The sequence below is a fragment of the Bufo bufo genome, chromosome 6 (genome assembly GCF_905171765.1).
Source record: "Bufo bufo chromosome 6, aBufBuf1.1, whole genome shotgun sequence".
NCBI lineage: Eukaryota > Metazoa > Chordata > Amphibia > Anura > Bufonidae > Bufo > Bufo bufo.
The window spans coordinates 418,159,411-418,181,464 of NC_053394.1; the positions used below are offsets into that span (position 1 = coordinate 418,159,411).

Genomic DNA, 22,054 nt, shown 5'->3' on the forward strand with positions numbered 1-22,054 from the left:
GCCAATCACTCTGAATAGATGGGAGAGCGAAATTCAGAATTTACTTGTGGCGCTAGTTCATTTTCATACCTGCCACTTGTTCTTTTTGCCACCAAATTTCTAAAATACTTGCGATCACTTGATTACTTGTATTATACCGTCATATGTTTGGGGTAAGGCTACTTTTACACTAGCGTTTTTGCTGGATCCGGCAGGGTTCAGCAAAAACGCTTCCGTTACTGATAATACAACCGTCTGCATCCGTTTTTTTTTTCTGGCATTGAGACCCTATGACGGATCTCAATACCGGAAAACTAAAACCAAAGGACAGGTCATCAGTGTTAGGCCTCATGCACACGACCGTTGTTTGCTTCTGCGTCCGTTCTGCCGATTTTAGCGTTTCAGGTGCAGACCCATTAATTTCTATGGAGCCGTTGAAAATGCGGATAGTGCACCGTTTGCCATCCGCGATCCGTGGTTCCAGTCCGTCAAAAAAATATAACCTGTCCTATTATTTCCTTGGAAAACGGTTCGCGGACCAATTCAAGTCAATGGGACCGCTAAAAAACGCGGAGGCACACAAGATTGTCATCCGCGCGTCCGTTTTATTCCTATCATTTGCATGCAAACCTGTCTTAGACTTTTTTTTACCTTTCTTCATGTCTGGTGGTCCTCCAAAAATAAAGGAAGCAAAAACGGAACACGGAACAACGGAACCCCATTTTGCGGAACGGAACACAACAACGGTGGTGTGCATGAGGCCTTAAAGTCCTGGAAAACCTCTTTAAGGGCAGGGCCTCACATTGCATTTACAGTGAGAATTTTTGCAGCAGATTTGGATGCAGAAAAACCACAGCAAATGCAGTAGCAGCAAAGTGGATGAGATTTGAACAGATCTCCTCCATGTGTTGCAGACATAGTTGACATTCGGTGTCAATTTAAGGTGCAGATTTTTGCCCCTGATTTCTCCCTTTTGCATTGCAGCATTTCATTGGTTGCAGATTTTGCTTCCTGTGACTGTACCCTTAGGGCACTTATTAGGATTTACAGCACCTAATGGCTGTACATGCCACCTGTACGGCCCGAGTTCATACTAGGTATATCTGCACCTAAATGAGCAGCCTGAGCAATCCTCCAGGGAAATTCTCTCTAATTCTCGTTGCACAGTTTTTTAGTTTTTTTGCAATGCCGTAAATTCTGGAAGTCCCCGCTCTGCCCCCTCGTTATATCTTATTAATCTAGCCCCATATATCTTGGAGCCTGTGTTTAAAAATAAGTGAAAGTTTTCCGTCCAGCTAAGTACTGGTGTCAGGAATATGTCTGAATTTTCTTCCGAATGTCACGGAAATTCCAGTTCTCCTTATGCTGTGCAGACCCCTATGGAGACTCGGTAATAAACAAGCAGGGGGTGATGCGGGCGTTCGGGGAGGCTCCTTGCTGTGTCAGAAGCAGCGGACACCTCGGCTGGAGATGGTTTGTCATAGAGACGATGGTATAAGCTGAGGGGACGTGTTCCTCTGGGTGACATGATGACAATGTGACATAAGGGACCTGCTCCTGGGGCGCCTTACCGTCTCCTATGAGGGATGACACAGTCCTAATCCTTGTGGGATCTTCTGCCTGTATGGTTTCTATATAAAAGTCATTTTCATTAGGCCTCATGCACACGACCGTTTTTCGGGTCCGCATCCGAGCCGCAGTTTTTGCGGCTCGGGTGCGGACCCATTCACTTCAATGGGGCCGCAAAAGATGCGGACAGCACTCCGTGTGCTGTCCGCATCCGTTGCTCTGTTCCGATATATAGCGTGCCTAAGAATAGGCATTTCTACAATGGGTCGCCCGTTCCGTTCCGCAAATTGCGTTAAAGCACACGGACGGCTTTCGTTTTTTGCGGACCGCAAAAACAGGAACGGTCGTGTGCATGAGGCCTTAGTCTTATAGTCATAGATCATATCGGCCATTGCTGCTCTTCAAGTGGTTTCAGTCAGATTTCCCAGTCCCCTGAATGGCGTATCTCCCTCTGTCTGCATGTGGTGAGCATTGGCCATATTTCATGTAATGATAATTCTGTATGTTCATTTTTTCAAAGGGCCTGACAATGATTGAAGGATACAGTCCGGTAATACAGGCCCTTTTAGGGACCTTGTTCACATGGGGCCTAACCGCAGCTGGATCTGCCTTGGTTTTTGTCTTCGCTTCTGGACAGGTAAGTGATAGGTAGTGGTTTTAATATCATTGTATGTTTTCCACCCCACATTGGTTCAGATTTACTAATCCTATAGATCAGGGATCAGCAACCTCCGGCATTCCAGGTATTCTGAAACTACAACTCTCCATTTATTTCTATAGGAGTTAGAAGAACAGCTGAGCATGTTTGCATGCTGGGAGTTGTAGTTTCACAGCAGCTCACGTGCTTAAGGTTGCTGATCCCTCATATACAAACGCAAAATACAAATGCAATAGCACTCTGCATCCAGCATTCTGCCCTGCCTCTATGCTGGATGAGGCATTGGTGTACATTTTGGCCAAAGCGTAATAAGCCACTCACCACGTCAAGGTCGCCTCTATGGAGTGGTCCCTAACACTAGTTCCTACCTGTTCATGGGCCATGAACAGGTAGGAACTAGTGTTAGGGACCACTCCATAGAGGCGACCTTGACGTGGTGAGTGGCTTATGCAGCATGCTGCAGTATTTTCTCCCTCTAAAATTCCGGAACACTTGCCGGAATGCCAGATCTGGCATTATTTTCCATTGAAATGCATTAATGCCGGATCAAGTGTTCCGGCAAAATGGATCCGGTTTTGTGGTCTGCGCATGTGCAGACCTTTAAAAATGTGAAAAAGATAAATACCGGATCTGTTTTTCCGGATGACAACTGGAGCGACGGATCCGGTATTGCAATGCATTTCTGAGACGGATCCGCATCCGGATCTGTCTACAAATGCTGTCCGTTTGCATACAGATTGCCTGCGACGGAACTGCCTGCCGGAATCTAGCAATGCAAGTGTTCAAGTATCCTGACTGAGAGGTCCTCTTAAGGCTACTTTCACACCTGCGTTAGGTGCGGATCCGTCTGGTATCTGCACAGACGGATCCGCACCTATAATGCAAACGCTTAGATCCGTTCAGAACGGATCCGTTTGCATTACCATGAACAAAAAAAAAAATAAAAAATATATATATATATTTTTTTTGTTCATGATAATGCAAACGGATTCGTTTTGACTTTACATTGAAAGTCAATGGGGGACGGATCCGTTTGAAAATTGAGCCATATTGTGTCAACTTCAAACGGATCCGTCCCCATCCGTTTTCCTCCGCACGGCCAGGCGGACACCCGAACGCTGCAAGCTGCGTTCAGGGGTCCGCCTGCTGAGCGGAGCGGAGGACAAACGGTGCCAAACTGATGCATTCTGAGCGGATCCGCATCCACTCAGAATGCATTAGGGCTGGACGGATCCGTTCGGGGCCACTTGTGAGAGCCTTCAAACGGAACTCACAAGCGGAGCCCCGAACGCTAGTGTGAAAGTAGCCTAAGGCCTCATGAACACGACACGACCGTTGTTTGGGTCTGCATCCGAGCTGCATTTTTTAGCGGATTGGATGCAGACCCATACACTTCAATGAGGCCGCAAAAGATACGGACAGCACTCCGTGTGCTGTCGGCATCCATTGCTCTGTTCTGTGGCCCCTCCAAAAAAATGGAACATGTCCTATTGTTTTGTGGATGCGCAAATTTGCGAACCGCAAAACACAGGGCCATCGCGTGCATGAGGCCTAAGGCTGGCTTTAGATATGGCGGATTTGCAGTGCGAATTCTGCAGATCCGCAGCGGTTTTCGGTATGATACAACTGGACGGGGTGTTCAGAACCTCATCCACATGTACTGAAAAAAATTCTGCATGGAAATCAGAGCATTCTGCCTATTAGTGATGGACGAACATCTGCCGGGATGGTTCGTGAACACGATCAAATGTTCGCGAACTGCAGGTTCGCGGCGGGTCCCATTCATTTTAATGGCAGGCGAACCTGAAAAACCTTCAGCTCATATTTGCAGCTAATAAATAATTACTAGAAGTGCACAAATAGTCCCACAACATGGACAGTGACATACCAGATGTATTATTCGAATTTGCGATCTCCATTCATTATTTTTTTAAATACGAAATATCGGCAATATAATTTTCGCGTACACGCATGCGCAAATGCACTATACAGTACCCAAATGCACTATAAAGAAAGTATATTGGTATATAACACCCCGCTTCTATCAGTTTTTTTGGGGGACGACTGGTATATCACACCTGTAGAAATTATTTTTTCCAATAACGCTTGTCCCTCTATATACCTGCAGTATCGCAGCAGAACCGCACACAACTGCCGCACAATACAAATGCACGATAATATACTGTCTAACATAGAAAGTATAACATTGTACAGTCGTGGCCAAAAGTTTTGAGAATGACACAAATATTAGTTTTCACAAAGTTTGCTGCTAAACTGCTTTTAGATCTTTGTTTCAGTTGTTTCTGTGATGTAGTGAAATATAATTACACGCACTTCATACGTTTCAAAGGCTTTTACCGACAATTACATGACATTTATGCAAAGAGTCAGTATTTGCAGTGTTGGCCCTTCTTTTTCAGGACCTCTGCAATCCGACTGGGCATGCTCTCAATCAACTTCTGGGACAATTCCTGACTGATAGCAACCCATTCTGTCATAATCACTTCTTGGAGTTTGTCAGAATTAGTGGGTTTTTGTTTGTCCACCCGCCTCTTGAGGATTGACCACAAGTTCTCAATGGGATTAAGATCTGGGGAGTTTCCAGGCCATGGACCCAAAATGTCAATGTTTTGGTCCCCGAGCCACTTAGTTATCACTTTTGCCTTATGGCACGGTGCTCCATCGTGCTGGAAAATGCATTGTTCTTCACCAAACTGTTGTTGGATTGGTGGAAGAAGTTGCTGTTGGAGGGTGTTTTGGTACCATTCTTTATTCATGGCTGTGTTTTTGGGCAAAATTGTGAGGGAGCCCACTCCCTTGGATGAGAAGCAACCCCACACATGAATGGTCTCAGGATGCTTTACTGTTGGCATGACACAGGACTGATGGTAGCGCTCACCTTTTCTTCTCCGGACAAGCCTTTTTCCAGATGCCCCAAACAAACGGAAAGAGGCTTCATCGGAGAATATGACTTTGCCCCAGTCCTCAGCAGTCCATTCACCAAACTTTCTGCAGAAGATCAATCTGTCCCTGATGTTTTTTTTGGAGAGAAGTGGCCTCTTTGCTGCCCTTCTTGACACCAGGCCATCTTCCAAAAGTCTTCGCCTCACTGTGCGTGCAGATGCGCTCACACCTGCCTGCTGCCATTCCTGAGCAAGCTCTGCACTGGTGGCACTCCCGCAGCTGAATCCTCTTTAGGAGACGATCCTGGCGCTTGCTGGACTTTCTTGGACGCCCTGAAGCCTTCTTAACAAGAATTGAACCTCTTTCCTTGAAGTTCTTGATGATCCTATAAATTGTTGATTGAGGTGCAATCTTAGTAGCCACAATATCCTTGCCTGTGAAGCCATTTTTATGCAACGCAATGATGGCTGCACGCATTTCTTTGCAGGTCACCATGGTTAACAATGGAAGAACAATGATTTCAAGCATCACCCTCCTTTTAACATGTCAAGTCTGCCATTTTAACCCAATCAGCCTGACATAATGATCTCCAGCCTTGTGCTCGTCAACATACTCACCTGAGATAACAAGACGATTACTGAAATGATCTCAGCAGGTCCTTTAATGACAGCGATGAAATGCAGTGGAAATGCAGTTTTTTTTGGGATTAAGTTAATTTTCATGGCAAAGAAGGACTATGCAATTCATCTGATCACTCTTCATAACATTCTGGAGTATATGCAAATTGCTATTATAAAAACTTAAGCAGCAACTTTTCCAATTTCTAATATTTATGTAATTCTCAAAACTTTTGGCCACGACTGTACAAGGAAGGCAATGCATTAGAATATACATAAAGATAAAACGTAGCCTTTAGGCTGGGTTCACACGAGCGTGTCCGGATTAGGTCCGGATGCGTCCCGGTGTGTTGCGGCAAACCCGCGCGAGTAGGAATGCAATTGCAGTCAGTTTTGACTGCGATTGCGTTCCGATGTTCAGTTTTTATCGCGCGGGTGCAATGTGTTTTGCACGCGCGTGATAAAAAACCGACTGTGGTACCCAGACCCGAACTTCTTCACAGAAGTTCGGGCTTGGGTTAGGTGTTGTGTAGATGTTATTATTTTCCCTTATAACATGGTTATAAGGGAAAATAATAGCATTCTGAATACAGAATGCTTAGTAGGTGATCAATTGAGGGTTAAAAAAAAATAAAAAAATTAACTCACCTTCTCCTCTTGTTCGCGTAGTTCTCCCGGTCTTTACTTCTCAAAAGATGAACTATGGGCTAAAGGACCTTTGGTGACGTCAGATCACATGCTCCAATCACCTGGTACATCACCGCGGTTTGCATTTTTGGTGCATTCTAAGTCGGTTTATTGCGAGATATATTTTCTGCCGAGGTGAAAAAAATCGCTAAAAACCATAATAAATGTGTTTTTTTGGGCACAAATTGATCCAGCATTCTGATGCCCCTTTGTATTTTTTTGCCCCTTTTTCCCTTTTAAGAATTTTTATTACTTGTGGAAATTCTCACAATGTGGAGCTGAGTTATCGTTTATTATTGTATATATTTTTTGCTATAAGCAGTTTTGTTTCTATTTAAAGTATATTTTGTGCTTTCTTTATGATTTTCATGCTGGATATTTTTATACTTTCATTGACTCTTGAACTGGAATCCGAGTCAGAGTACATCAATAACCCGATTATCCCCATTCAATTCTCAGCTAATTTTCTGCTACCAGCTTTTTACTTCAATTGCCAGCCCTCATTTCCGACGACGTAATCGCATTGATTGGCTACCTGCATTCTGCAGAATGAAATGAGTATTATTATCTTCTATTTATAAAGGAGCGATTCATGCGCCCTGCACAGCCGAGATGTGAATCCTGCATGCCTGAACATTTTTCCGCATATCTATAAATACTTTTGTAATTTTGACTGGTGGCGTGCCCAAGACGGGCACCTCTTCTCTACTCTGCTGCTTCCTATGTCACAAGTCTCTTCTGTGCAATTCTTCACTTTCAGAAGCGTCTTATATAAAGGGGTACACTGGAATCGAACTCGGCGGTATAAATGCTTCAGGTTAGTGGGCGCTAGATTAAAAAGCAAGGCAGTAAAACTGCATAAATATAGTTAAAAATCTGCTTCTGTAAGGCCATGCTCCAATTCAGCGTATATTTTGCAGATTTTCAGTACGGTATTCATTCAGATTTAAAAAAAAAAAAAAAAAAGGGGTTTAGTAGCAATATCCGTGGCAATACCCCACGTAAATCCACATATTGATAGGGGCAGGCGGGCTCACATTTACACTGCCTGGTCCTGTTAAAGTGGAGGGGTTGCGGCAGTTGCAGAGAGAGAGCCTCAGCAATGCCGGCACATACAGTTGTGTTCAAAATTAATAAACCCCCAATGCTGTAAAGGGTTTTAGGGAATTTAGTGTACATTTGTAATTGTGTTCAGAATGAAATCTTACAAGGACTTTTTAAAGAACCAAATGCAACTAAAATGACATCAATTGTTTTTGTAATACAGTATTAAATGTTTTTTTTGTGATTTCTTCATTGACACAATTATTCAACCCCTTAAAGACTACCACTCTTAAGAACAGAGGTTCATTCAAGTGTTTTCGATCAGGTATTGAAAACACCTGTGGATGTCAAGGAGCAGCAATCAAGCATAATAAGCACCTATTAGGCAGATTTAAAAGGACTGTGATACTCAGCTCCTTCTAGACATTTACTGGTGTGTTTACTGGTGAAGTCAAGAGAATGGTCCAGGAAGACAAGAGAAGAGGTGATTTCTCTTCACAGGAAGGGCAATGGCTATAAGAAGATTGCAAAGATGTTAGACATACCAAGAGACACCATAGGAAGCATCATTCGCAAATTCAAGGCCAAGGGCACTGTTCTGTCGTGGCAGAAAGAAGATGCTGACTTTGACTGCTGTGCGCTACGTGGAGAAAAGTCCCCGTGTGACTGCTGAGGAACTGAAAAAAGATTTGTCAGATGTGGGTACTGAAGTTTCAGCTCAGACAATAAGGCGCACACTGCGTAATGAAGGCCTCCATGCCAGAACTCCCAGGCGCACCACCTTGCTGTCTCCAAAGAATAAGAAGAGTCGACTGCAGTATGCCAAAAGTCATGTGGACAAACCACAAAAGTTTTGGGATAGTGTTCTGTGGACTGATGAAACAAAATTAGAACTGTTTGGGCCCATGGATCAACGCTATGTTTGGAGGAGGAAGAACAAGGCCTATGAAGAAAAGAACACCTAGCATGGCGGGGGGGTCAATCATGCTTTGGGGCTGTTTTGCTTCTACAGGTACAGGGAAGCTTCAGCGTGTGCAAGGTACCATGAATTCTCTTCAGTACCAGGAGATATTGGATGAAAATGTGATGCAGTCCGTCACAAACCTGAGGCTTGGGAGACGTTGGACCTTTCAACAGGACAATGATCCCAAGCATACCTCCAAGTCCACTAGAGCATGAGTGCAGATTAAAGGCTGGAACATTTTGAAGTGGCCATCACAGTCACCAGACTTAAATCCGATTGAGAACCTCTGGTGGGACCCGAAGAAAGCAGCGCGCAAGCCTAAAAATGTGACTGAACTGGAGGCTTTTGCCCATGAAGAATGGGCGAAGATACCCGTAGATCGCTGCAAGACACTGGTGTCAAGCTATGCTTCACGTTTAAAAGCTGTTATAACTGGAAAAGGATGTTGTACTAAATACTAAGATTGAATGTCACTTGGGGGTTGAATAAAACTGATAATGATGTGAGAACAGAAAAGACATTTGTGGTTATTTCATTATAAATGTTATGTTATATTTGTCTGACTTACAAGCGCCTCTTTGATTTAATTGTAAACAAGATGACTGAAATGATCAAACTGGCCAAAACACTCAATTTCAGTGGGGGTTGAATAATTTTGAACACAACTGTATGAACATGAGACCAACACAGATGACTTCAGCTGCCGTAGGTACAAAACTGCTTACAGATGCCCTTTAATTTGACAACTCTCCATAAAATTTAATAAGTGCATTGGCATGGGTCTGTGGCTTCACAACACAGACTATATAAATGCAAATCTTCCTAGATGAAAAATACATGCATGTGAAAGTCGACTTCTATTTCATTTTTAAAATTTATTTTATTTTAAGTAATTTCTTTCCCATCGGGCTTTCTGGATTATTTCCAGACTAAAAGAATTTTACACTACATCCGCATTGTGTTTTCAATGCAAATGTTTTTTTTTATTTTTTTAATTACCGTATTTTTTGCTTTATAAGACGTACCTCAGGTTTTAGAGGAGGAAAATAAGAAAAATATATTTTTCATCTACCCCATATCACATCCTCAGATCAGACCCCCAAATCAGGAACTCATTTCAGACCCCAATATCAAATCCTCAGATCAGACAGCCATTACAGGACATCACATCAGACCCCCACACCAGGACATTACATCAGAACCCCACATCAGGACATTACATCAGACCCCCATGGCAGGACATCACATGAGACCTTCATATCAGACCCTATATCAGCCCTCCATGTCAGACCCCCTTATTAGATCCCCAGCAGACCTCAGTTAAGACCTTAACATAAAAAAAACTTCTTTTACCTCTCCTGCGCCATGGCTCCTCTCTGGGTTCAGTGGTCTTTGCAGAAGTTGCGCTCCCCTGTCTTCTCCAGCCCGCGCTGCACAGTCAACTGACTGCGTGCAGTGTCGGGTCATAGTGCGCGCACTACGTCCTGACGTTGTACGTGGTCAGGACAGTGCAGCACAGTCTCAATAATGAAAGCCCTCACTAGTATTCGCTTTATAAGACGCATGGTTGTTTTCCCCCCACTTTGAGGGGGAAAAAGTGCGTCTTATGATGTAAAAAATACGGTATATATAAACTGCAACTAGTAAAAAAAAACATTAAAAAATGAAAGCAAGCGATACAAAACCAGCTGTGTACAATTTAGAGACGGTGAAATAAATCTGGAGATTCCTTCAGCTTCTGTGTAAAAGCTGAAGGATCACAGTACGTGGCATACTTAGCATTTTTGCTTCTGCCCCAGTTAATCCCTAGAACACCATTCTAAAATTATACTTTCTTCCCCGGTATTGACCTTGTACCCGACCTCGTCAGAGGTTGTTGTTGTTGTTTGTGTCATCGCCGGCTTTCTTCGCACACTGGATCTTCTCTGCGTTTCTGTCTATTCAGGATTCTCATTCATTTTGCCTGGGGGTCAGAATGACTCTCATGTCGCAGTCGACACTGCAGATAGGGGTGAGCGGAGGCAGCCAGCGTTCCCATAGAAATCTGTTAGCGTTACTCACTTATTATTCCCTGCCACTCGCTGCTCATTTCTGATGGCCTATATCAGGGATAAAAACTCACTGAAAAAAAGTGGCCTAAACGGGTGGAAATGCTCCTATATCAGGGATGCCTAACCTGTGGCCCTCCAGCTGTTGCAAAATTACAACTCCCGGCATGCCTGGGCAGCCTATTGGTATTATGGCATGCTGGGAGTTTTAGTTTTGCAACAGCTGGAGGGCCACAGGTTGAGCATCCCCTGGTCTATATGAAGGGCGTTCTGAGCCTAAATATTGCAGTGTGTGGCTGTGCGAATACTGAAAGCTACGAACTCTGCATCCTATTGGCTGTAATTAGATTTATTAGAAGCATTATATATGCTGCAATTCTACTTTGCAGTCACTGCATTATACAGAATATTAAAGCCTCTGGATGGCTTTGTTTTTTTTGTTTTTTTACTGAAATGCTTACATTTTTTCTGGCTACAAATGATTTTTATATTTGGGTTTTATTAAAAAATTTGTGCTGAGACCCTTACAATCAAATCTTTTGATATGTCTCTATAACATATCAAAAGTTTTATAAAAACTCAGTGAACCTTTAAATCGAAAGGGACATCGGCTTTATGAGCATTCAGAGGAGAGAGAGGGACTATGGACAATTTTGGAAATGTTTTTTTTAATGATGTTCACCATACAGGATAAATATTGTGATAATTTTATAGTTCAGGTTGTATTTTTTTTATTTTTTTTTTTTTGCTTATACTTTTTCTTAATAAACCATTTCTAATGGGGAAAAGTGTTTTATTGTGTTTTATTTTAAATATTGTTAAACATTATTTTCCATAGCATCATCACGACGGCGTACAAGGAGATTGACCCCTGACCTCTGTAGGGGGCAGGAACAGAGAAAGGTTTAAATTCCCCCCGCCCACGACCAACACCAGTGTTTTCCTGTCCCCTACAGCGGACAGGGCAGAGAAAGGTCTCCCTGTATGCAGGGAGAGGAAGCTACCATACGGTGTATTACCTTTTCAGGATACTCCCCTGCCCTCCCGCGGTCCTGGTACTAACGCTGGGCAGGGAAAGGATCGGGAGGACTCGCTCCGGTCCTATCTGGAGCCTGCTCCCGGGCGACGTCTCCCGCCTTGCCTCTGGTAGGCCTAGCCGGGTTTGTGCGCCCAGCTCTTCGGGCACCTTTCTTATGACGTCACTTCCGTCGGACGGAAGTGACGCTGGCAGGATGCGGCGTTCCGACCGGCTAATAAGCCGAGCGCAGGGGTTTAATGGAGCTGTGCACCCAGCTGAACGTCGGAGCCGTTGCCGGTACCCAGCAGCAGTGCCCAGCCCCAGAATGTCCGAAACGGAGCGCTCATCCAAGGAGTCGGACCCACTACTGCCAGCAATCGTTAGTTCCCCTTGTGGGGAAAAAGAAAAAGTTCCTAAAATTATGGTCAGGGAGTCTCTTTGATCCCCCTCTCCTCTTGCTGAGGATTATATGGGCAGTATTTCTTTAGCACCTATAATGGGCCCCCCCAAAGTCAATTCCTCATGGATACCCTTTTTCTTTTAGGTCTCCAAGGAGGCACAAAAGAAAATAAAGAGGTCCCTTAAGTGCATTTCTTGTAATGCCCGGCTTCCTGATAATTACTCCAAGAAGTTATGTAAAGCCTGCATTTCCAATATTGTCCGTGATGAAGCTCCTTCTCTGAAAGACGAACTTAGAACAATGATTCAAGAAGAGATACAGTCATCTATCTCATTTATCTTCTAATCCTCCCCACCCCAAAAAGAAGAGGCTCAGATCCCCCTCATCCTCTGATTCTGAGGCTGCATTAGACAACGTTCCGTCGGTCAAGTCGCAGGAGGAGGGGGAGTGGGACTCGGACGCAGGATCTTCTGACAGTAACAGTAGGTTTTATTTTTCCATGGAGGACATGTCGGATCTCCTAAAAGCTGTTAGGTCAACTATGGGGTTGGAAGAGGTACAGAGAAGCCATTCTATCCAGGAGGAAATGTTTGGGGGCTTACAGGTAAAGAAAACCCGTGTGTTCCCTATTAACGAGAATATTAGGGACATGATTTTAGAGGAGTGGTCTGACCCTGAAAAACGCTTAGGAGTCTCCTCCGCCTTCAACAATCGATTATTATTCGATCCTGAGGAGTCCAAAACTTTTAATGAGATCCCTAAGATCGATGTCCAAGTGGCAAAGGTGAATAAGAAAACATCCCTTCCCTTTGAGGATGCTTTCCAGTTAAGAGATTCCATGGACAGGAAAGCCGACAGCCTCTTAAGGAAGTCATGGAAGGCCGCAATGTTTAACATCAAGTCTGGCAACCTCCGTGGCAAGATCCATGTTCCTCTGGCTTAGTGAATTAGTGGATTATATTAAAAATAAAACCCCTAGGAAGGAGATCCTAAATTCCATACCCCTCCTCAAATCAGCCACCGCTTTCCTGGCTGATGCCTCGGCTGAGTCGGTCCGTTTCTCAGCTAGGGATGGGGCCCTCTCCAATGCCGCCAGAAGAGCACTCTGGATGAAATGCTGGTCAGGGGATAAAACATCTAAAATAAAACTCTGCTCCATACCATTCTAGGGAGAATATGTGTTCGGGCCCATATTGGATAAAATCTTAGAAAAAGCCTCCGATAAAAAGAAGGGTTTTCCTGAAGATCGGCCCTATAAATGCCGTTATCCCTTTCGTTCTTCCTCAAATCAGGACAGACCTTATAGAGGGAAAGGGAGGACCGGGCGCTGGAGCTACCCCAAAGGGGGTAAAGGAAGAGGTTTCCCTACCTCCCACTCTAAACCCAACGAAAAACAATGACGCCGCAGTGGGGGGGGAAGGCTCTCAAACTTCCTGAGATCCTGGGAATTGATTTCCCAGAATGCTTGGACAAGAGAGATCATAGGCGCAGGATACAGGATAGAGCTGTCTTCAAAACCCCCAAACAGATTTTCAATAACGTGCTTCCAGACGAATCTATGGAAGGAAGTTCAAGACCTTCTAAAAAAGAATGTAATTACTCAAGTTCCCATACTACATCAAGGAAAGGGATTCTACTCAAACCTTTTTCTGATAAAGAAAAAAGAGGGGTCGTTCCGCATGATAATACATTTGAAACCCTTAAACAAGTTCATCGAAAGTTCAGGATGGAGTCCTTAAATTCGACAATACCTTTGTTAAACCCAAATATCCTAATGCGTACGATAGATCTACGAGACGCATACTATCACATTCCAATCCATACCAACTCCCAAAAGTTCCTTCGGTTTGCTAGATTGGTGGAAGTTCTCCTCAAACCTGTCCAAGGGGATACCGTGGCAGAAGATTCCCTACATTCAAGTCGTCACAGATGCAAGTCTTTCAGGCTGGGGCGCGAAGGTAGGAGACAATCTGTTTCAGAGGACCTGGCCCCAATCAATCAAGTCACAATCATCAAATTACAGGGAACTGAGGGCGGTCTGTGAAGATCCTCTCAGACAACACGACATCCATCGCTTATCTCTCACATCAGGGTGGGACACGGTCAGCGGCTCTTCAGTCTCTATCATCCCAAATACTCACCTGGGCAGAGCAAAAGGTGAGCTCCATCTCAGCAGTTCATCTCAAGGGTGTATTAAACCAAGAAGCAGACTTCCTCAGTCGCCACAGGCTAGACCAGACCGAATGGTCCCTGAACGAAGACGTGTTCCAGATGGTGGTGGACAGATGGGGAAATCCCGAAGTGGATCTCTTCGCCTCAAGGGCAAACTCGAAGGTGGAAGTATTTTGCTCCCTAAACCCCAGGGACAACCCATGGGCCTTGGATGCATTCGCCGCAAGATGGCATTGGAGACTCTGTTACGTCTTCCCTCCACTAACATGGATTCCAAAGGTAATCCAGAAGTTACATCAGGACAGAACCGCACTAATCTTAATAGATTAAGATTAGAGGCTAAAAGAGGCTGGTTTTCTTCTCTCAAGCAACGCTTCATCCGGGAACCTTGGCCTCTTCCCATCAGAAAGTACCTTCTGCATCAGGGTCCCGTCCTATACCCCAATCCACAGTTCCTGAAACTGTTTGCCTGGATCCTGAGACCCAGCTCCTGAAGAGACAGGGATTGTCGGACAAGGTAATAAATACACTAAAAGCCTCTAGGAAGAAGGTGACCTCAGCAATCTATTTAAAGATATGGAAGAAGTTCTGTTCCTGGTCGGGGGATGCGGCTCCAAATTTTAAAAAAACCTAACATCCAGAAAATTCTGGACTTTTTACAGCAGGGATTAGATTTAGGATTGAGACCTTCCACCCCAAAGTCCAAGTATCTGCTCTTGGCTGTTTTTTTTAATCAAGATATCTCAGGCCACCGCTGGATTATAAGATTTATGAGAGCAGACTTCGTCCAACTATTAAGTCACGAATTCCCTCCTGGGACCTCAACATCGTACTCTTAGGACTGATGCTACCTCCCTTTGAGCCTATAAAGGACTGCTCAATTAAACATTTATCACTAAAAACGGCCTTCCTGATTGCGATAACATCCGCCCGTAGACTGGGGGAAATACAAGCGCTATCCCTCAGAGAACCCTATCTACGTATCGTGGATGACAGGATAATTCTCAGATTGGATCCAGGTTTCCTCCCCAAGGTTGTGTCCAACTTCCATCGCAGCCAAGAGATCATCTTACCTTCTTTCTGTCAAAATCCTTCCAATAACAAAGAGTTAAGCTTCCACTCCTTAGATGTCAGACGTTCCGTATTAAATTACATCGAAGCTACCAAAGATTTCAGGAAGAGCGACAATCTCTTAGTCCTGTTCGCGGGAAAAAGCAAAGTCCAGAAAGCTTCCAGATCCTCTCTGGCCAGATGGATCAAAAACGCTAATATCTCCATGCTATAAGATTCAGAATCTCCCATGTCCTGTTAACCTGAGGGCCCATTCAACCAGAGCCATGTCATCCTCTCAGGCCGAGAGGGCTGGCGCCTCCCTTGATGACATCTGTAAAGTGGCCACATGGGCCAGCGTCCATACCTTTGTCAAACATTACAGACTCAACCTTTCTGGGGCTTCTGATCTGTCTTTTGGACCTAAAGTCCTTCATGCGGTTGCCCCCCTTGATATATATTTTGTATATCCCCTTGTATGCCGTCGTGATGATGCTATGGAAAAAACAGAATTAGTACTTACCGGTAATTCAGTTTCCATGAGATCATCACGACGGCACGTTATTCCCTCCCATTTTTCTTTTTGTTCTGGATGCCCCCGGAAGGTATGAAGTAATATCTTCCTTCACTAATCTTTTTCTTACTCGCCACCTTCTTGTTTAGTCTGTATGATTTTGGAAACACTGGTGTTGGTGGTGGGCGGGGGGAATTTAAAACCTTCTCTGTTCCTGCCCCCTACAGAGGTTAGGGGTCAATCTCCTTGTATGCCTGCCGATCTCATGGAAACTGAATTACCTGTAAGTACTAATTCCGTTTTTTTTTTTTTTTTTTTACTTTTTTAAAGGAGTGGGCCAGTTTATATTACTATCAGCACATGTAGTATAGTAATAATCATTATTAAACTATTGGCACAAGTGTCTAATAGTTAAATAAGAATAATTCATATTTACGCACAGGTCCCTTGACCTGCATGCCAGCACTGCCAGCATAGCCGCTGATGGAGGATCCCGTCCATCAGTGGCTTCCATTCACTTATACTGGAGATGGACAGGGGAACTAGCACACGCGCAGTCCATCCCCAGTATGAATTGAGGCAGCTGATTCTTAAAGGGGTTTTCCAGTTACAGGAGAAAACTGGACAGTCCTTATGATCAGCCTGCAATAAAGATCTTACCTGGCAGATTCCGCACCAACACTCCTGGCCATGCTTCATCTACCCAGCTGTAGCGGTAACATCCTGTCGATAAGACGTGACCGCTGCAGCCAATCAATGGCTTCTGCGGAGGTCAGTGATTGGCTGCAGTCATCATGGATTGTCTGTGTGGCATCACTGCTGCAGCCAGGTAAAGAGAGCCCGGCTGGAAGAACCGGAGTGGTGGTGCGGAATCTGTCAAGTAAGTACAGTATCATTATCTTCATTACAGGCTGATCCCAAGGGTTGTCTGGCTTTCTTCTGAAACTGGACAACGCATTTAAGGAAGAGACTCTGCTGCTGTACAGATACTTATTTTCAGGCAATGCTCCATGGGAATAATGTATGCAAATTAGCTTATGTCAAACAAACCAGAGACTTCAGAAGAAAGAGTGACCCATCTTATATGCCCCGTTTTGAGGGGTTCTTGTAGCTCTTCAGTACAGAGCTGATTATCGGTTGACTCGAGGAGATGCCCTAAGGCCACCATGCACATTAGATTATTGTTGGCCAGAGATGATCAAATTGATCCTAAAATTCAAAAAAATCTAATTTTCAAAAAAGTTCTGATTCTAATAATCTTGAATTTTGTGTGATTTTATTCAGGAGTATTGGGAGAGAGACTTTATCAGGCAGTAGTGCCACTTGTGTTTGGGTCGAATTTATTCAGACTCGAATCTAATCTGAATCCAACTTTAAGAAAATCACTTGTCTATATTAATTTCGGAGGCGGACAACTAACGATCTGATGTAAATGGACGCCACCCTACTCTCCTCCCACAGATTGTCTGTCAACAGAAGGATCTTTGTGTTCTGGCATCCGCCAGAGAAGTCTGACAGCGGCTGTATCATCTCTCCCTCTTGAGAACATTTGCATGCTCAACTGAACCAAGCGGGTAGTTAAAGGGGTGGTCTCACTTCAGTAAGTTGCATTTATCATGTAGAGAAAGTTAATACAAGCCACTTACTAATGTATTGTTATTATCCATATTGCTTCCTTTGCTGGCTGGAATTATTTTTCCATCACATTATACACTGCTCGTTTCCATGGTTACAGACCGACCTGCAATCCAGCAGTGGTGGTCGTGCTTGCACACTATAGGCAAAAGCGTCAGCCTCTCTGGTGGCCAGGACCATGGGAGCTCACATAGGCTAGTGATTTTTCTATATTTGTGCAAGCACGACCACCACTGATGGATTGCAGGGTCGTCTGTAACCATGGATACGAGCAGTGTATAATGTGATAGAAAAATGAATCTAGCCAGCAAATGAAGCAATATGGATAATAACAATATATTAGGAAGTACCTTGTATTAACTTTCTCTACATGATAAATGCCACTTACCGAAGTGAGACCACCCCTTTAAGAGGAAAAGGTGTCAGCCAAATGAGCATTTGGACAGCTATTGTAGGTGTATGGGCTTCTTTTGATGCAACTTGTACTGGTATTCATTGTAGAGAACCATTAGGTGAACCCCTTTCCAGAACTGCTTGCTTTGCTAGAGTGGGACTTCTTGGTCCATGAGGCTTTCTATATCTCAGTCACTTGCTCATTTTTTCTGCAGTTACTTAACGGAGACACACTCGTTACTTGCTGCGATTTTTGCTTTCTACTTTCCTGTAAAGGATTAAGAGGAGCGATCTGACACGGCTAATAAGCTGTGGTCAGACATTGTGACCAGCCGCGCTCTGCCTGCTGTACGGTGTCGTAGTTTACGATTTCTTGTCAGTCTTGCATCCCCCGGCAGAACTAATAAATTCCACTGCCTCCAAGAGACTCATAGGGGGGGTGGGGTTTCACTCGGAGGTTGACTCGTCCACAAGACGTGCAGAGAAGATGCCTCTTGTCTCCCGAGATCTGAAGTCCGCATTGTTCTGATAGAAGTTGACAAGGCCAAGCAGAGAGTGACTGACAGAACAATAATCCATTCGACGTCGGTGACTAATTTTCTTTCTTACTCTCCGGCTTATGAACTATAGTATGACGGGCCGTTTCATTAACCCCCATGAGGCTAATGCTTTAAGAAGCTGATATCTCCACTTCGTACATTTCAGATTTCATGCTGCAGAATAGAGAAAGTTGAGTACGTTTGCAATGGTTCCAGGATTTATTTGATTTTTAAATTAATTTTTATTTTTTTTTACAATTTTATCTGGTTGCTTTTGGACTATTGACTAGTCTAGTGGCTTAGGTGTCCCCAAGGGTCAATGTAAAATTGGGTGGTTAGCATATGATGACGTCAGTGCTTCTGTTGTTACCATGTCGGATTTTTGCTGGTAGCGAGGTCAATTATTTTTTTTCTGTGTGAACACTTCCGTCAATTTTACCGCAATTCGTCTGCAATGATGTAGTGCCTCATCCTAAGGGTCGTTTTAGAGAGGCCTGATTCAGGGTTTTAACAAGCACCGATTTGGCAATAAGGCAATCGACGCTCATTTAAACAACCTTTATACGGGTCAATCAAAACTGTATGGGGGATGAATGATCGTTACTACGATTTTTTTTCCCCCCTTACACTTTATATTATGTTGGCAGCACATCCCTGACTACACTGAGAGATGAGCTGCCGACCGCTATGCTCACATAAAAGATTGTTTCCTCATGTGCCATCTGATCGATGGGGTGTTTAGGCAGGCAACGTGGCTACTGCCCTCAAAGACATTGCTCCAATCATGGTGGCCAATATCTGCACGATTTTGCTGGTAATGCTCGTAGGCATTGCTCTCAAAATCTCGTGGCCCTTTACCACCTCGTCTTGATAGGGTTTTTTTCCTAAGTGATCTATGCAAACCCTTGGGGCTAGTTCACACTGCGTTTTTTGGCTCTGATGTTGATGAGTTTCCTCCCTAAAGCATCCTCCCATTCATTTCATTGGGAAGCAATGCCTTTTTTTTTTTCCAACTTGGGGCGTAATCCGCTCTGAGTCTCCCATTGAAATGAATGGGAAGCATTAAAAAAAAAACTCTGTAAATGTCCATGCCATTTTTGTGCATTTTCTGTTCGTTTTTTGGCACGGATCTGCGCCAAAAACTAGAAGCTGAAAATGCAGTTTTACGGATGTAGCAGGGTGTATATATTGAGGTGAACACCCATTGGATGAAAAAAAAGCATCAAAATTGCGTTGAAAACCTTATGAAAAATGCACAAAAAAGCACTGAAAAAAAGTGTGGATTTTGTAGGCAGATTTAAAAAATTTGTCGTGTTAACATAAGTGCAGAGTTTATTGGCGCTGATTTTGGTGCATTTCCTCCCATTTCAACAGGAAGCAACACTTGCTTTTTTTTCCATGTGGAAAGAAGAAGCAGCATGCTCTATCTTGGGGTGGAACCTGCATTGAATCTCCCATTGAAATGAGTGGGAAGCTTAAAAAAACAAAAACAAATGTTCCCTATATGCCGGCACGTTTTTTGCGCGGTTCTGGAACACGAAAAGCCATGAGCAAATGCAGTTTTGCATTGAAGTAAACACCAACTGGTTACAAAAAGATGTGTAAAGAAAATGCATCAAAAACAGCAGTAAAAAACACACTGAAAAAAAACATTTTGCCTGAACATACTCTTAGAGGAATAAAACCTGAGCCTGCACTACTGTACAAGATTGACGATCTCCTTCTATGACTTTCTGCTAAAAAAAAACCAAAGCTTATAGGAACCTCACCTATCAATGTTTCGACAGTGTCCGGATCCGTGCTGCACTCCACTTCCTGTTCCTGTCCTAGCAGGAAATGGCTGTCAAGACAGGAACAGGAGGTTGTTAAAATCTCAATAAAAGTGAAACATTTTGTCGAAGTAGAAAAGATTCGGGGGCACATTTAATAGGAGTGGCGTTTTAGACGCTAGTCTTAATAAAGCCCCATAGCTGGTGGTGGATCGCTGGAGTCATGAAGAGCTGCAGGCCTCTCCATAACTTTGGCGCATCCAGCGTCAGTTCTAAAATGGTAAATTAGACGGGTCTGCTGGCCCGGCCACTTCCCCTCCCACAATTTTAGACCTGCCTAATTTAGGCATATTTCGGTATTGTAAATGACCCCCTTGGTGTGGTAGGGTATAGAAGGTCTGGTGTCCACCTTATTACAGTAGGTCAAGTATAAAGTTTGTGATTATTTGATGGTGTTCGTAGTATCCACCTATTTATATTGTCCTTGTGTTTTCCACAGAGGCGTATCCTGGATGGAAGTTTGGGCTTTGCAGCTGGGGTAAGTCTGACCTCACATACACTTATCATATTTTGCCTTTAAGGGTACTTTCACACTTGCGGCAGAAGATTCCGGCAGCCAATCCGGACGCAAACTGATGGCATTTGTCAGACTGATCCGGATGCTGATCCGTCTGACAAATGCATTGCAATACCAGATCTGTCTCTCTGGTGTCATCTGGAAAAACGGATCTGGTATTCATTTTTTTGCATTTTTAAAGGTCTGCACATGCGCAGACCGAAAAGCCGGATTCGTTTTGCCGGAACACTTAATGCCGGATCCGGCACTAATACACTTCAATGTAAATTAATGCCGGCATTCCGGCAAGTGTTCAGTGTTTTTGGCCGGAGATAAAACTGAAGCATCCTGCGGTATTTTCTCCGTCCAAAAAACTTAAAAGGGACTGAACTGAAGACATCCTGATGCATCTTGAACGGATTGCTCTCCATTCAGAATGCATTAGGATAAAAGTGATCCGTTTTTTTTACGGTATTGAGCTCCTGTGACGGAACTCAATACCGGAAAACAAAAACGCTAGTGTGAAAGTACCCTTATATTTTACCGTGGGAATACCATACAGGACATGCGGCAGCCATTGTCCTGTCATTTTCCATAATTTCCAGTGTCATTGAGCGCCTGCTACTAGGCAATAAGGAGGCATGTAACATCGCTGATGAAAATGCTATGAGGCATCCTTTCACTCAGATCTTGCAAATACGCATGATACGGTTTTGTTTGCGAGTCCTTGTTAAACTGAACTGGGGAGCAATAAAAAGCTGGAAACAGATAAATGACCCAGGGTGAGCTATGGATGTCGGAATACTGTGACCCTGCAGGGGAATATTTTCTTCATTTGGGTGCAGGGAGGGCACAATCATTGCCTTCCTTGGCTTTTGTAATCTAGAAGGTATCAAATGGCAATGCTCTATGCTTAGGAAATGCAGATCGGGCACACTGCCTGATGCAAAATGAATAGTGGGGCGATCAGTCGTTATTAGGATAATTAGGATAATTTATACCCCATTCACTTTGCATATTGCCAGCAGCACATCCCACATTCCTGGTCCCATCACAATATGCTGGCTGAACAGGCCTTTACTGGCATTTCCACTAGTCATACTAGGACCAGGAGGGGGAGAACAGTGCAGAGGATTGGTGAGGGGAAGTATGTTCCCTTCTTCCGAGATTTGGATACTGATGACCTATCCTCAGGATAGGTCATCAGTATCTGATCCGCGGGGATCCGACACCCGGGACCCCCACTGATCAGCTGTTTGCGAAGGCAGTGGCGCTTCTGTGCCTTCTTGCAGCTCGCCAAGCACAGCGCCGTACATTGTACTGCGGCTGCTGTGCTTGGTATCGCGCCTTGGTATCAGCCTCCTTCATTTCAATGGGGAAGGAAGGAATTGCAAGTCAAGTCATGTTTCATTTTATGTCTTACCAGGATGAGTAAAAAACTCACCCTTTTTAAAAAGTTTACAATTCACGCAATTTAAACAGAGATAGCTGCCCAATTTCCGTGCTGCTAAATTAGACTGCACACTTGTTTTCTGCGT

General features: G+C 44.0%; 1 protein-coding gene across 2 annotated transcripts in view; it reads left to right on the plus strand.

The window, feature by feature from the left end:
- SLC39A11 (solute carrier family 39 member 11) overlaps window positions 1-22,054 on the plus strand; it is a 366,580-nt gene that overhangs the window by 20,822 nt on the left and 323,704 nt on the right. For both annotated transcript variants that reach the window (XM_040436819.1, XM_040436820.1), the window contains exons 2-3: window positions 2,069-2,185; window positions 20,460-20,498. In XM_040436819.1, coding sequence (XP_040292753.1) covers window positions 2,078-2,185; window positions 20,460-20,498 — 147 coding nt within the window. In that variant the 5' untranslated portion in view covers window positions 2,069-2,077. The remainder of the gene's footprint in view (window positions 1-2,068; window positions 2,186-20,459; window positions 20,499-22,054) is intronic.